At 32.5% G+C, this 12,837-nt stretch overlaps 2 protein-coding genes across 5 annotated transcripts; one reads left to right on the top strand and one right to left on the bottom strand.

The window, feature by feature from the left end:
* The first annotated feature begins 237 nt into the window (after nucleotides 1-237).
* LOC108323793 (uncharacterized) lies at nucleotides 238-3,346 on the top strand. 4 transcript variants are annotated; one of them, XM_017556563.2, is made up of 6 exons: nucleotides 238-402; nucleotides 1,148-1,255; nucleotides 1,334-1,495; nucleotides 1,937-2,059; nucleotides 2,285-2,428; nucleotides 2,606-3,346. In XM_017556563.2, the coding sequence occupies exons 2-6, from the start codon at nucleotides 1,148-1,150 to the stop codon at nucleotides 3,056-3,058; spliced, it is 990 nt and encodes a 329-aa protein (XP_017412052.1). In that variant the 5' UTR covers nucleotides 238-402; the 3' UTR covers nucleotides 3,059-3,346. The 4 variants fall into 4 exon arrangements, with proteins under 4 accessions (XP_017412052.1, XP_017412035.1, XP_052727578.1 ...); XM_017556546.2 differs by having other exon boundaries at nucleotides 260-402; nucleotides 1,119-1,255; XM_052871618.1 differs by lacking the exon at nucleotides 1,148-1,255 and having other exon boundaries at nucleotides 320-402.
* Nucleotides 3,347-3,475: 129 nt separating this feature from the next.
* LOC108323743 (pantothenate kinase 1) lies at nucleotides 3,476-11,243 on the bottom strand. The gene is made up of 10 exons (XM_017556407.2): nucleotides 10,817-11,243; nucleotides 9,810-10,019; nucleotides 9,172-9,218; nucleotides 8,665-8,781; nucleotides 7,217-7,336; nucleotides 7,033-7,127; nucleotides 6,850-6,943; nucleotides 6,550-6,681; nucleotides 4,555-4,667; nucleotides 3,476-3,955 (listed from the first exon to the last, which is right to left on the bottom strand). Exons 1-10 carry the CDS (start codon nucleotides 10,899-10,901, stop codon nucleotides 3,727-3,729), a joined length of 1,242 nt encoding a protein of 413 aa, XP_017411896.1. The 5' UTR covers nucleotides 10,902-11,243; the 3' UTR covers nucleotides 3,476-3,726.
* Between the last annotated feature and the right edge of the window lie 1,594 nt (nucleotides 11,244-12,837).

Here is a 12,837-nt window from a genome sequence, read left to right as displayed (position 1 = left end):
GCCAAATTTAAATAAATAAACTCAATGCAGCCAAATTGTTATTTTTTATTGAAATACAAAAAATAAGGTATCTTATAATTTTGAATATATTCGGTATAATTTACAGTAAAACATTTTGAATACATTTTTTAAATTCCTTACCTAAAGCCAAAAAATTATATTTCTTTGAGTGGGTCAAATGTGGCAGTTTGAACTCGTGTTTGATGGGTCAATTAGTGAAGTTGAACATGAGGTGCACGTGTTACTCTTATCCTCTTTCTCCACCGTCTCTGCCATACTTTTGAAAAAACAAAACATATAAAAGGAAAAATAAATAAAGCACTGTCCATTTCCAATTTCCAAGCAAAGATCTGGGCTTCGATTAAAGGAATATACTGTGGGGGTGATCATAGTTTTTACCCTGTGAGTTCACTTGAATATCTCCACAAAAAAAGAAAATATTTTTTTTTCTTTTTCAGTTCATCATTCCCTTATCATCATTATTACAGTTTCAGGAGCCAATGGATTTCCTTTCTGCTTCCTGATTCTTTAATCTGATTTTGTTGTGTTTTGCCTCTTCACTGTGTTTTCTAATGATCATGCTTGTTGTGAATTTGGGTTGAGTTCAATTCCTCTTCTTGAGTATTCTGCAAAACTTTATGCATCAAGCATTGTCACTTTTTTTGTATTTTCTTTTTTGTCTGGTTGATGGCATCTTTCTTGATTTTGTATGTTATTTAACATTTCAAACAGCTAATATTGAAACGGTGTGGGTGTAAATCACTCAAATCCTACCTGTTAGAAGAGGGATTAATTCTAATGTTCACATTGAATAAAAACATATTTAACCATTTTCTTTTATCAAAGTTGAATGTGCCCATCCGTGGAAAAATTTCACCTTTTTCCACTGGAACATATTCTTTTCTATGTTTATTTGCATTTAGAACTTGTGAATCAACTTGTTACCGATCCTGAGAAAGCTTTTATAAAGGTCAATTATTTAACCTCCATCAAGTTTGGAACATAATGATAGGATGGAACCTTGAATGTCCGAAGAGGCAGGCTTCAAATGGCCTTTTAGAGAAGATAGTAATTTCGGACGTATAATATGAAGCTTAACTGTTTGTGAAAAATTCCAGGTTCTTATGTTATGATGGGTGAATCACAGATGACAAAATTCGGCTTAAATGTCAGGAAGAATGAGAAAAGTGGGTTCCCAAGGGGTCTGGATCCTGCAATATCTAAATTTTTTGTGCAGCTCCAAAGTGTTGTTAAGGTCAATAACTTATCTTGTGGCTTAAAAATTTACTAGGAACATGGTATAATACTTTTGTTTATTTTTTTCTGACTACAGGCACGGCTGAGTAGATTAGCTAAACAGGACGGAATCAATATGGTGAGATCTTCCCAAAAAAATGACAATAAGCCTTTCAGTTACTCTGAAGCTGAACTGAATGAGCAACTACAAGCGTGGAGAGAAAATCCATCTTGGGTTGATAGGCCACCGTTAGTAAAGGTGAGCAGCAACTATTTGTGAAAGTTTGATTTCCTTTTGAAAATCCTGGTTTCTTAATAAAACAAATGATAAGTGGACTTTAGTTGCTTCAGTCTTTATGTAGACTAGCTTACCGTAGAGATGTATTTCTAAACTGTTCAGATACTTGGAAATTTTAGAAATTAAGTATGTAGTAGGTATTTTTATTTTTTTCTTTTCAGATTTTAAAAATACTTTGCAGTTTACTTCTCTACTCCTTCAAGATGGATGCTTTGTTTGTTGGTGAGATCTAGTAACGTATGGCAGATCAACTGCTTGACCAAAAAAGGAATTGGGTAACTCATTTAGACCTGCTGGATTCTAGTGGATGTAGAATCTAGTCTGTCAAACTTTAAGTTATTAAGGAAATATCTATATTTGTCTGTGTTCCGTGTATATGTAATGTAATATTCCTTTTGGCAGGTCACTGTTCCCAAAGGATCTCTTTGCAACCTCAATGCAGAAGTTGATGTTGGGTTGCCCCCTGATGCAGTATATAATATAGTGACAGATCCTGATAATAGGAGAGTTTTCAAAAATATCAAAGTAAGTGACTTTATGTCCTTACTTCTGCTTAGTGTGTTTTGTTACAACCTTTCTCAAAATCACTTCAAAAAACATTGAAGGTTACCATTGATGCAACTTTCTATTTCTTCGTGGGCCCAGATACTTTTTTACTGAACTTCTAGTTTTGTATAGTCTGTCTGCTCCACTATTTTAGCAGTTTCCGAACTTTGTGCAATTCAACTTGGTGATGTCTTTCTTTGTCAGGAAGTGATATCCAGAAAAGTTTTGGTTGATGAGGGTCATAGGCAAGTGGTTGATCTTGACCAAGCAGCCATTTGGAAATTTCTTTGGTGGTCCGGGACTATTTCGATTAATGTCTTGGTAGATCAAAACAGGAAAGACCACTCTGTAAGGATCTATCCCACTTTAAATAATTGATGGATTTCCTATTTGTTGCACGTAATTTATTCAAGGCACACAAAACTCACCGTAGTTATACTGCTGCTTTCTTAAATGCATTACAAGCTTCTGCTTTTCATCCTACGAAGTGTGTGTGTCTTACATACTGCTAAATAATTGTGTCAGATGAAATTCAAGCAAACTAAGACTGGATTTATGACAAAGTTTGAGGGCTGCTGGAGGGTAGAGCCTTTATTTGTTGATGAAGCAATGTGCCATCCCTTTAAGCCTATGACAAAGGAAGACTATAATGCATGTACAAGAGGCAAAGGAAGAATTGGATCTAAAGTTAGTCTGGAACAAATACTCCAGCCAGCAATTGTCCCTCCCCCTCCCATATCATGGTATTTGAGAGGAATTACTGCCCGGACAACTGAGATGCTTATATATGATATGCTTGCAGAAACTGCTAGAATCAGAGGAGGGTATGAGGTTGAAAAGTCTGAGACACAGGACCTGCAAGGAAAACCTGCTCAAAATGTGGACCTGGTTGCTAATTCAAATGACATTAAAGAAAGATGGATTTTGCGTAGAAAAAATGCAAAGCGTACTCATAGAAAACAGCTGACTGCTATGTGATTTTCCTATGTTTGTTTAACCTTCTAAGCACTATATATAGATTGTTTACATGTAGTTCAGTTTAAAGAATTTATCACACAATGTTACAGTCACTAATTTCTGCTCATTGCATGACATTTTTCAGTCAGATGAGTTTCCATAGAAAATCATCAACTTTGTTTTCTTTTCATTGTTCCTTTTTTTTGTTTTTGGAGCGAGGCTTCTTGATCTTAGATGGCTCAATTCATTTGAATATAAAGTTCTCAAGGAACGACTTAATTAATAGTTTCGATATGAGACCTGATTTTAGATCCCAGAGTTCTTAATCTTAAATTGCTCGATTCATTTGAATATAAAGTTGTCAAGGAACGACTGAATAGTTCTGATAAGAGAGGTCTGATTTAAAATTCCAAAGCACCAAATGTACACAAAACCACAAACAGAAAAAATGTATCTCATTAAATGAGTAACATGGCTTTGCCTTATTTATTCATACAAATCATTTTTTTGTTATACAACACAATTCATTGATAGAAACTGAAAAATAACTCGTTGTCATTCTAATTTTCCCTCTTGCTTTAATTCTAGGCCAATAATAATCACTAGTTATAATCCTTAATTCCGACCATTATACAGAATAAAACTATATTACAACTACAAGTCGTGGAAGCAACGAGGAATTGCTTCATCTAAGCTGCATATACACTGCACTCTATACTCTCATCTCCATTAAACTCTCCATCTGGTAAACTACGCAATATTTTATCCACGGCAAAAGATAACTTGCTGGGACTTCTTGGCACCACTTCGTTGGCCAATAATTCCTTGAGACCATGTTTATCAGAACTCATGAAAGAGCCTACAGCACCTAGAAACCCTTCATGCCGCAAAAACATGGCCTTAGCTTCACCTTTAGACCTGAAAAAGAGTAATAACGAGTAAAATGCTTTTTTGTTTTTTGTTTTTATAATTGTACCAGAAGCAAGCATGCTCAGAAGTCTAATCAAACATTCCTGCATTATAGCCACGGTGAGAAATTACAGTGACTGAATTTTTTGTTCCAACTGTATATAAATATATCATCATGCACATACAAACCTACAATTGTCCACACCCAACACCCTCCTTGCCACCCAAAAGGAATCAGGACATGCTAATGATGCAAAGTTAAGAATCCACTTGCTTTTGTTGATGGAACAAACAACATAGAAAATACTTATGTTTCTAGGATTCCCTTTGATCATTCTGCATATAATGTTTGAGACTAGTATTTCTTTGGCACTGTATCTTCAAAACTATTATGGTTTTTTAAGAGATGGACTTCAGACTAACACAGCAGCAATTCCATGAGTTTTAGAGGTGAACATGTCGTGAGGCTCATAAAAGGATATATATATATATAACCCTCACACTCATGGAAATGGCCATCACATAAATTCTAAACGTAAGAACTAGTCCATGTCCCTCAACATAGACCATGGTTTGCAGTAGGGTGGAGGAACGTCCTTCTCACTTACCAGAAGTTAACAGCAACAGATAATGTGTCCATAGTAAAAGGATGCTTCCGAATAAAAAATCCACCAAAAAAAATCCTCTTCAGCCCAAAGCGAAGGGCATTTAAGTAAGAGATCTGAAAGCAAACAACAGAATAAACAAATCATCCTAAATACATTTCACTATTTAGGATAGGATAAATATTATCATGATCTTATGTCTAAGATTGGGAACAATGAAAGAGAAGGCACAGCATAACTATTACAAATAAAGATGCACACGGTGGTAAATGTTAAGTCCATGAAGAACTTATAAAATGAATATTCCACCTTAATCACATTTGCATTGAAACTTTGCATCATGCAGATATTACGGTAGTTCGTTGAATGGAGAGAGATTATTACCAAATTGTGTTACAATACAAGAAGTGACACCTATTTTTACTATTAATATAGATCAAGTATAGATGCCCAAATGAACAAGACTACTAATTCTATTACCTAACCATCCTTTCCTTCTGTATAAATAATGTAAAATATGTTTTTCAAACAAAAAACCATCAGCCAGTGAAGAAGATTTACAGTTTAGATGACGTGACAATTATTTTACATATATAAGAGGGATTTCTTAACCGATCTAAGTATTCATTATCCTCAGTATCGATGCTTTACAATGGGCTTTTAACTTTTATCCAACCATTGAAAATATACAAAGACGTGGGTCTTGGACCTCAAATTTAAATTTAATGGAAAGGATAAGAATGAGAATTTAATGAAACAGTTTACATTTTCTAACAGTTGTTAAGTATATGCTGTGTTTATCTCGAAAATACCAATGAAGTCTAAACAATATCCAGATTAACAGGATCACAGCAACTTCTATAAATTTTTGTGCATGAATTATTTGATATTTTTAATTTTGTCCTTCCTAAAGCTGAGATATGACCTTGTGCATATGCCATGAAGTTTTGTTAAGAAGTAGACTTTAATGCTAACTCAATCTTACAGAACCAGCTTGTAAGATAAGGTTTGCATCTACTTATATATATGGTGAATCTATCTTATCTTTAGTTACTATGAATCTTTAACACACACCCCTTATGTTGAGGAATATACATCTCAAATGTGAGACTAAACATTAATGGGTGATTCAATAATAGTGGAACAATAGATTCAATAAATAACAATTTTTACTAGGATAGACTTTACATGACTCTAATACTTTATTAAGAAGTGAACTCTAAGTCTAAGTCAATATCCACCTCTTAAGGTGAGGTTTGTACCTATTTATATACTATAAATCTATTTTATCTTTAGTCGACGTGGATCTCCAACAAGTTTATTACTTACCGCCCCTCCATCCCCCAACCAAAAGAGAAAGATAAAAAAAATGTCAATAAAATGCAAGGTGGCATCTTGGCTTAAGATACAAATCTCTAATTATTATTTTAACTTTATTTAAGTTAATAAAAGATTCCATTATTAAGTAAGTCAAGGGTGGAAACAATGGAATGTACAAAATCATTCATTTGTCAGGAGTAGTCCATATTTAAGCGTTCACAAGGTATAAGGGTACTAGAAGCGTGTACGAAGAACATGAAAGTTCCCGTGGAAGATTTGGAGGAATCATTTCCAGCATTTTACATCAGAGATAAGTCCTTCTGCAGAATTGTAATATTTCGATTATAGTTGAATCCAGAAGCCTTTAAGCACTCCATTTAAAGCATCAGCAGAAAAAATGGGAGGGAAAAAATAAAGAGAATGACGAGCATTAATGTCTAAACCAGGGTAAGCATAAGAAATCCGACACAAACCAACTAATATAAAGATAGTAAGAGGCAACGAGAACATTGAAAATCGTTGCAGAGAATGAAGACAAATTGCAGATTTGGAGTCTTGTCATGATGTTTTACTCCACTAGATGTACTATACACATATATAAATATCACGTATAGTTAATATCATCATGTAGTGCAGAGTGGTGTTCGTCTAACTACAAATCTACAGTACACAACTGACCTGTCCAATATTATTTGAGATCATTCTTAGAAGAGATCGAGCAATATCTTCAGGTTTGTAATCTTCACGCTCCCTATTATCAGAAATTGCCTTTCCAAAGCTAGATGCTATTGCAGTGGAAGAAAGACCTATCTGTTATCAATCAAAGAAAAAATATATTCCAGCAAATAATCACTAGAATAATTAGATTATATTATTCTCCATTTGAAACAATCACTTTTAGAGTCATCAAATGGCAACAGAAGAAATACTCTTATAATTTTAAACAGGAAAAGGGACATAAACTTACACCAGTCATACCTTAGAATAGTCCATTCCACCATAAATATCTCCGACAAGCATATCTACTGCTCTGTTGTTCCCCCGATAACTTAATTCCAGCAACTCATCGAAACTGAATCATGAAGTACACTAATGGTAATCCTATGTGATTTATATAGAAATCAATAATAGTTCATAGGCTTCAGGAAAAGAAATACCCACCTCTTGCACTTGGTCAAAAGTTTGCCTAAACCCCAGAAAGTTCCTCCACCTATACTTGTTCCACTAACTCGCTCAAATTTTCCCTCTCCTTCCACCTTTATGAAAATATTAAAATATTACTTTTAGTGTCTAAAAAAGATTGCATATTTGAAAACAAATTGAAGTAATACAGCTTGCATGATACCTTAATCATTCCAACACCAGACCCAATATTAACAAGAAGATAGGGATACAAATCGTTTTTGTCAATCTGCACAAATTGCTTTTGATCGCCCATATAGGTAAATGCTTCCTGGTGGACCACCTATTGAAAGTAGATCAAGACATATACAAGGAAATTATCAAGGTGTTTGAGTATGAAGAATCTAGAATTATTTACAGAAAACTGAAGGAGCAGTTCTTGGGAAAAATGAAAAGGAAAACAAAATGAAATTGCTGTACCATTTCCTTACAAATACGAGACAGTGAAAGGTATATTTGTATACCATATGCCTTAAAAGGTTTCTCATATGGCAGCAGTGACAAGAAGAAAATATAAATATAACTATAGAGAGAAAAAGTATACTAAAATATAGCTTTGGTACAACAGTCCTAAACTGAAGTTTTTGGCTTCATTTCCTAGATGGGAATAGACATTCAAAGCTAACAGTTATTTTACCCCATATGCGGTTTGGATAGTAAACTCATAGCCAACTAAAAAAATGGTATTCTCAAAATCACAATAAAAAGTACATAATGGTGTAGTCTTCTTTACAAAGACAGACCACAAGATAACCACGGTTAAAGTTCATTACTTTGATTTGATATTATCTTCTGCACAGTTGGAAAAATAAGAACAAGGCGTATCTCAAACAATAGCCTTGTACCTAGATAACTTCTCACATGGCCAAATATAAACACTTCATACATAGCCAATGACAATGACAAGAGCTAAAATAAAATATAAAAAAAACAAAAAATACGAATTTCTTGAAGATTTATGAATTTAGTAACCCATAACCATTGCTATTCCCACAACCACTGCTTACATATTTCTTGAAGATAGATATTTATAAAACTATGAAAAAGAAAACTACTTATACAACTAGAGGCATTTATTGGTGAATGGAAAGAATATTTGTGCTTATTAATGACAGAAATGTCTTCTGACACAAATATTTACATTCAGATTGAATACACACGAAAGCCTTAATTTTTAACCATCTTTCAGATGACCATTTCATCAATTATTTGAAATTAATACTTCATCAACAAACATAAAATACCTTCCAACACATTTTGCTCAATCTAACAGGAAAAGTTTTATTTTTAAGAACATTACCATTTACAAAACCTAATTGTTCATAACAAGCATCTTGTGAGCAAACACCTAAATAAGATCAGGGCTAAACCTTACAGCACCCTATAAGATCTGGGATAAACCTTACAGCACCCTAAGTCCCTAACCGTTATGTATGTACTGTCAAAGTTTCACAGTCAGATACACGTGCTGATCTTTAATAAGAGACTATTTGTTGAATGAATGAAGAAAAAATGAATCCGAATCTCAATAATTTAATTTGAAATTTAAAAATGAGACAATATTTTTCTTTTACCAACAATATGGAAAAATTAGTTTATGTTAAATCCTACCTCGAGAAGAAAATTCGCTCCTGCAACAAGACAATCCATTTCATCTTCCTTGTCAAGAATGATTCCCAGCCTCTCCTTGAAGAGGTCTGCATATTTGTATGCCCCACCACCTGTGGCCTTCTCACCAGTAGTTTTTCATTATTAATAACTATATAACATAAATCCAAGTACCATAAGACTAACTAAACATTGTTTTTTATGGAATGGAACATTTTTCGTTAGAAATAGCTATTAAAGCTGGAACATGTGCATGCGTTACCTTTTGGGAACTACTAATAAATAATCTTTTAATTTTAATCAGCTTTTAGGAATTACATATCTTCCAACCATGGAAAAAAAAGAAGACAAGGAATGGAAACTGTTTCAAATCATGACATGACCAAGATTGAATTGGTTATTAACTTAGAATCTAAAGATTCTTTTCAATAGATCTATCTGTACACTTAAGACAGATATAGAAACAAAATCTTCATAAAATGACAGGTTTAAACATTTTAGTTTGATTACCTTAACAGCTATTGGCTGACTTCCAGGATTTTCTTGTGGCTGACTACCTGAATTCAGTATCAGATGCAAAAATTTCAGAATGACCTCAAAAAGGGATTGGACACCATGATGATATAAAAGATGGGTATATATGTTTTTAGGGATTATGTTAGTAAGACAATATATATATTTTTAAAGGATATCCATTATTTTGAAATTTTGAGTACTTTGGCTTCGAATTCTGTGTAGTTTATTTGTCATCTAATATGTAAATAAGATCCAGCTCAGCATTCAAAGTCAAAGGATAACAAATATAAAAGACAACAACAGTCTCACTAACAAGTACTCAAGACTTTTATGACCAATTATACATAAAACAAGCACAGCAAACTTTAGAGGAAGGAACAAGAGAATTTAGAATAAAGAGGAATGAGAGGTTCTATTCAGCCAGCTTGGTAAACTAAACTAATATGGGATCCACATAAAGGTGGTTGAAGGAGCCAAAATTGTTAGTCAAGTTTAGTTCAGTATGCAAAGTGATCAAGTCACGGAAGGAACCATATATTGCTAACCAGACACATGGTTGAATGCTTCAGAAATTTCAGTTACTCTGTGGCAAATATTGTCAACCATAAACACATATGATTATATGTACACACCTCCAATATGAAGTTTCATGGACTTGATAAATTCTAAGCAATCATTTATCTTGCTTGTTTCAAACTTCTTAAAATTTAGCCTCCCATTAAGAACAGGGTATTGCTTATGTCCGTTGGACTTCTGCAAAGTCTTTCTATGAGATATCCCCTCCTCACCATCAACCAAATGATTGTCATCTTTTGTGAAGTATACTAGCTTGGCAAGAGATCCTGTCAACAGATGGACAATAATATTTTAGGCAAGATACAGTTGAAATGGAAGCATAACTTCCATTCGTAATTCACCATAACAAGCAGAAATCTGACACTATTAATGAAAGTTGCACAGGAAGATAATAATCATGATTCCTTATTTTCTAAAATTGCAATATGTTCTCAAGAGTCTATGTATCTGCAATCTTAATAAGCCTGTTAGTTCAAGAAAAATGACATCAGTACAGAACAGTGCAATAACAGTGCATGAGGCCATGCAGATTAGCAGTCCAATTAAAAAAAAAATCCAAAACTAGAGATCATGATCTCCAGAAGTCTGACATGGTTTAAACTAGTGGAATTGAATCAAGAAGATCTCCAATGTTTCTCAACAGTAAACAAATTCCAATGTCTACTCCATTCTCAGCAAGTTAAATCAATCAACAAGTGCATCAAATTACGAATTAAGAGTTCCGTCCAAATACACAGGTGTCAGAGAAACTTAACTCCATGCAATCGAATTTGAACAGCAAGATCAATTACCAAGCAAACACTAAACTGCTTTGTGAAACAAAGGTTTTCAATAAACAATGACAGACATATAAATAAAAATAAAAAACATAACTATCAGCTACCCAAAACCAGAAACGAAACAGCATATAAAGATTGAAATGTTTAACCTAAACGCGTATATCACACAAAATTTCACAAAGATGTTAAATTTGAATGAAAAACACCAAAGGGGCAACTCTGAAAACTAAAACAAGAAAGAAACAAAATATTAAAAAATTTACAGGATAAGAGATAAAACCCACCTCCAATATCCAAAGCTAGATGATATACATGAGTGGGTTGGTTAGGATCCAAAATTTGTTGAGTTTGACCATCTCTGAGATCCATTGCTTTTGTTATTTCAGTCTCTAATATCCTAAGTTGAATTTAGGATTAATAAATAGTAAAGTAGAGTTATATAAGTGATTTGCCAAGCCCCTTCCCCTCGGGAAAGCAATTTACAAATTCATCGTTACATATTTTTTAAAGAAATTGAAATGATTAATAAACTAATTAATTGAATAATAAATATAAACTGCACCCAACTTGAAAAAGCAAGAAAAAAGTTCATTCGAATTTGGTTTGTAGAATTAATGAGAGGGAAAGATAGAGACAGAAATGGGAAAGGAAGTAGGTACTAGATAGATGCTATAGGCTACCCTGCTCTCAAAAACAACCCAACCAACCAAGATCACATGTCAATTAAATGGATGACACGCTTTCCCATGAGACAAGAACACCAACCAAGTTTCATCGTAACGACCAATTTAGTATTATGCTATATATACTTAAATTATAATTGCTTGTATTTTAATATGTACCAAACAAATAACTTTAAAAAATAAGTAATTTTAAATATATAAATTGTATTATAGTTAAAATATACAATAAATAAACATTTTAATTAAAAAATATATTTTAATTTATGATAAATAATTTATGCTATAATGCATTCTTTTTTTAATTAATTCAAGTTAAAACTAAAATTGTTAATAATCCAAAAAGATTAAAATTAACTTAGTTCATCCGGTGACTTAACCTCTACACTGAATTTTCTTTTTCATTTTTTTCTCCCTTCTAAGTCTAACATATTTTGAGGCTTTATTTGAATTATGTAATGGAAGGTGAGAAGTAAAAAACAAAAGAAAAAAATAATTAATATAAGAAAGTAAAGTTTGTTGGTAAGAAGTAAAAAATAAATAAAAATGTAATGACCTTGTCTGTTATTTTTAATTTATTTGTTATTTCTTATAGTTTTTATTAATATTATTATTTTATTATAAAATAAAAAATAAAATGTATCAACATTTAACTAAAAAGAAAAATACAGGAAAACACATCATTCTGTTAATCTTAAAGAAATTGTACTCTTTTTATTTTAGTCAAATGCCCATTTGTCTATTTTGAAAATATAAAATAAAATAATCTAGGAACACACTATACATCATTACACGTGACAAGCAATGGCCGACCTACGTGTACACCACCAGGGTGTATAAATATATTCATGATTTATTTAAAATTATTACTAAACATTTAAAAAATAGTTTATTTTATTCTTATAATTTTATATATTTTAATTTATCGATCGTTGTTTTATGATAGACTTGTGTAATTGAGAGTGAATAAATATATCACTTAACTTACCGTCACTATTTTAAATCCACCTGTTAATAAGCATGATATAATTTATAAACTTCTACAAAATGATTTTGTATTCTTAGTTGTCAAATTGTAAACGTGGCAAGTAAAATATGAACTGCATGGATCTCGGTGTTCTATAATTTATAAACTTCTACAAATGATATTTTATTCTTAGTTGTTATATTGTAAACGTGGCATGTAAAATATGAATTGCATGGATCTTGGCGTGTTGATAAAAGATTGAGACAAAAATATTATAAAACTATATATTTTTATTCACAATAGTTTTTTTCTGTCAAATTAAATTTTAAAATTAGGATTTGATTTTCCTTTTCAACTCATTCTTTCAATATGGGCTTTATATATTCTTTTTAAATTATTTTTTTTCTGACACTATTCAATCTATCCCGGTTCCTCTCCCTTCCTCTCCCTCCGACTCTACCACGGTGGAGGTGTTCGAGGTAGTGTTGGAGGGAGAGGAGCTGGGAAAGATTGAATAGTGTCAGAAAAAAAAATGACGTGACATATCATAGTTAGTCACCTCAGCTTATTTTTAACGTCGTTAATTTTGGAGGACGAAAAATTATGGTTTCCTTAAGGAGAAGGACAAAAATGTAGCTTAGTTTGAGGGACTAAAAAC

Source organism: Vigna angularis, chromosome 1, assembly GCF_016808095.1.
Source record: "Vigna angularis cultivar LongXiaoDou No.4 chromosome 1, ASM1680809v1, whole genome shotgun sequence".
NCBI classification, from domain to species: Eukaryota; Viridiplantae; Streptophyta; class Magnoliopsida; order Fabales; family Fabaceae; genus Vigna; species Vigna angularis.
Note: the sequence above shows the minus strand (reverse complement) of the source record. Positions and strands in the feature narration are given on the sequence as shown.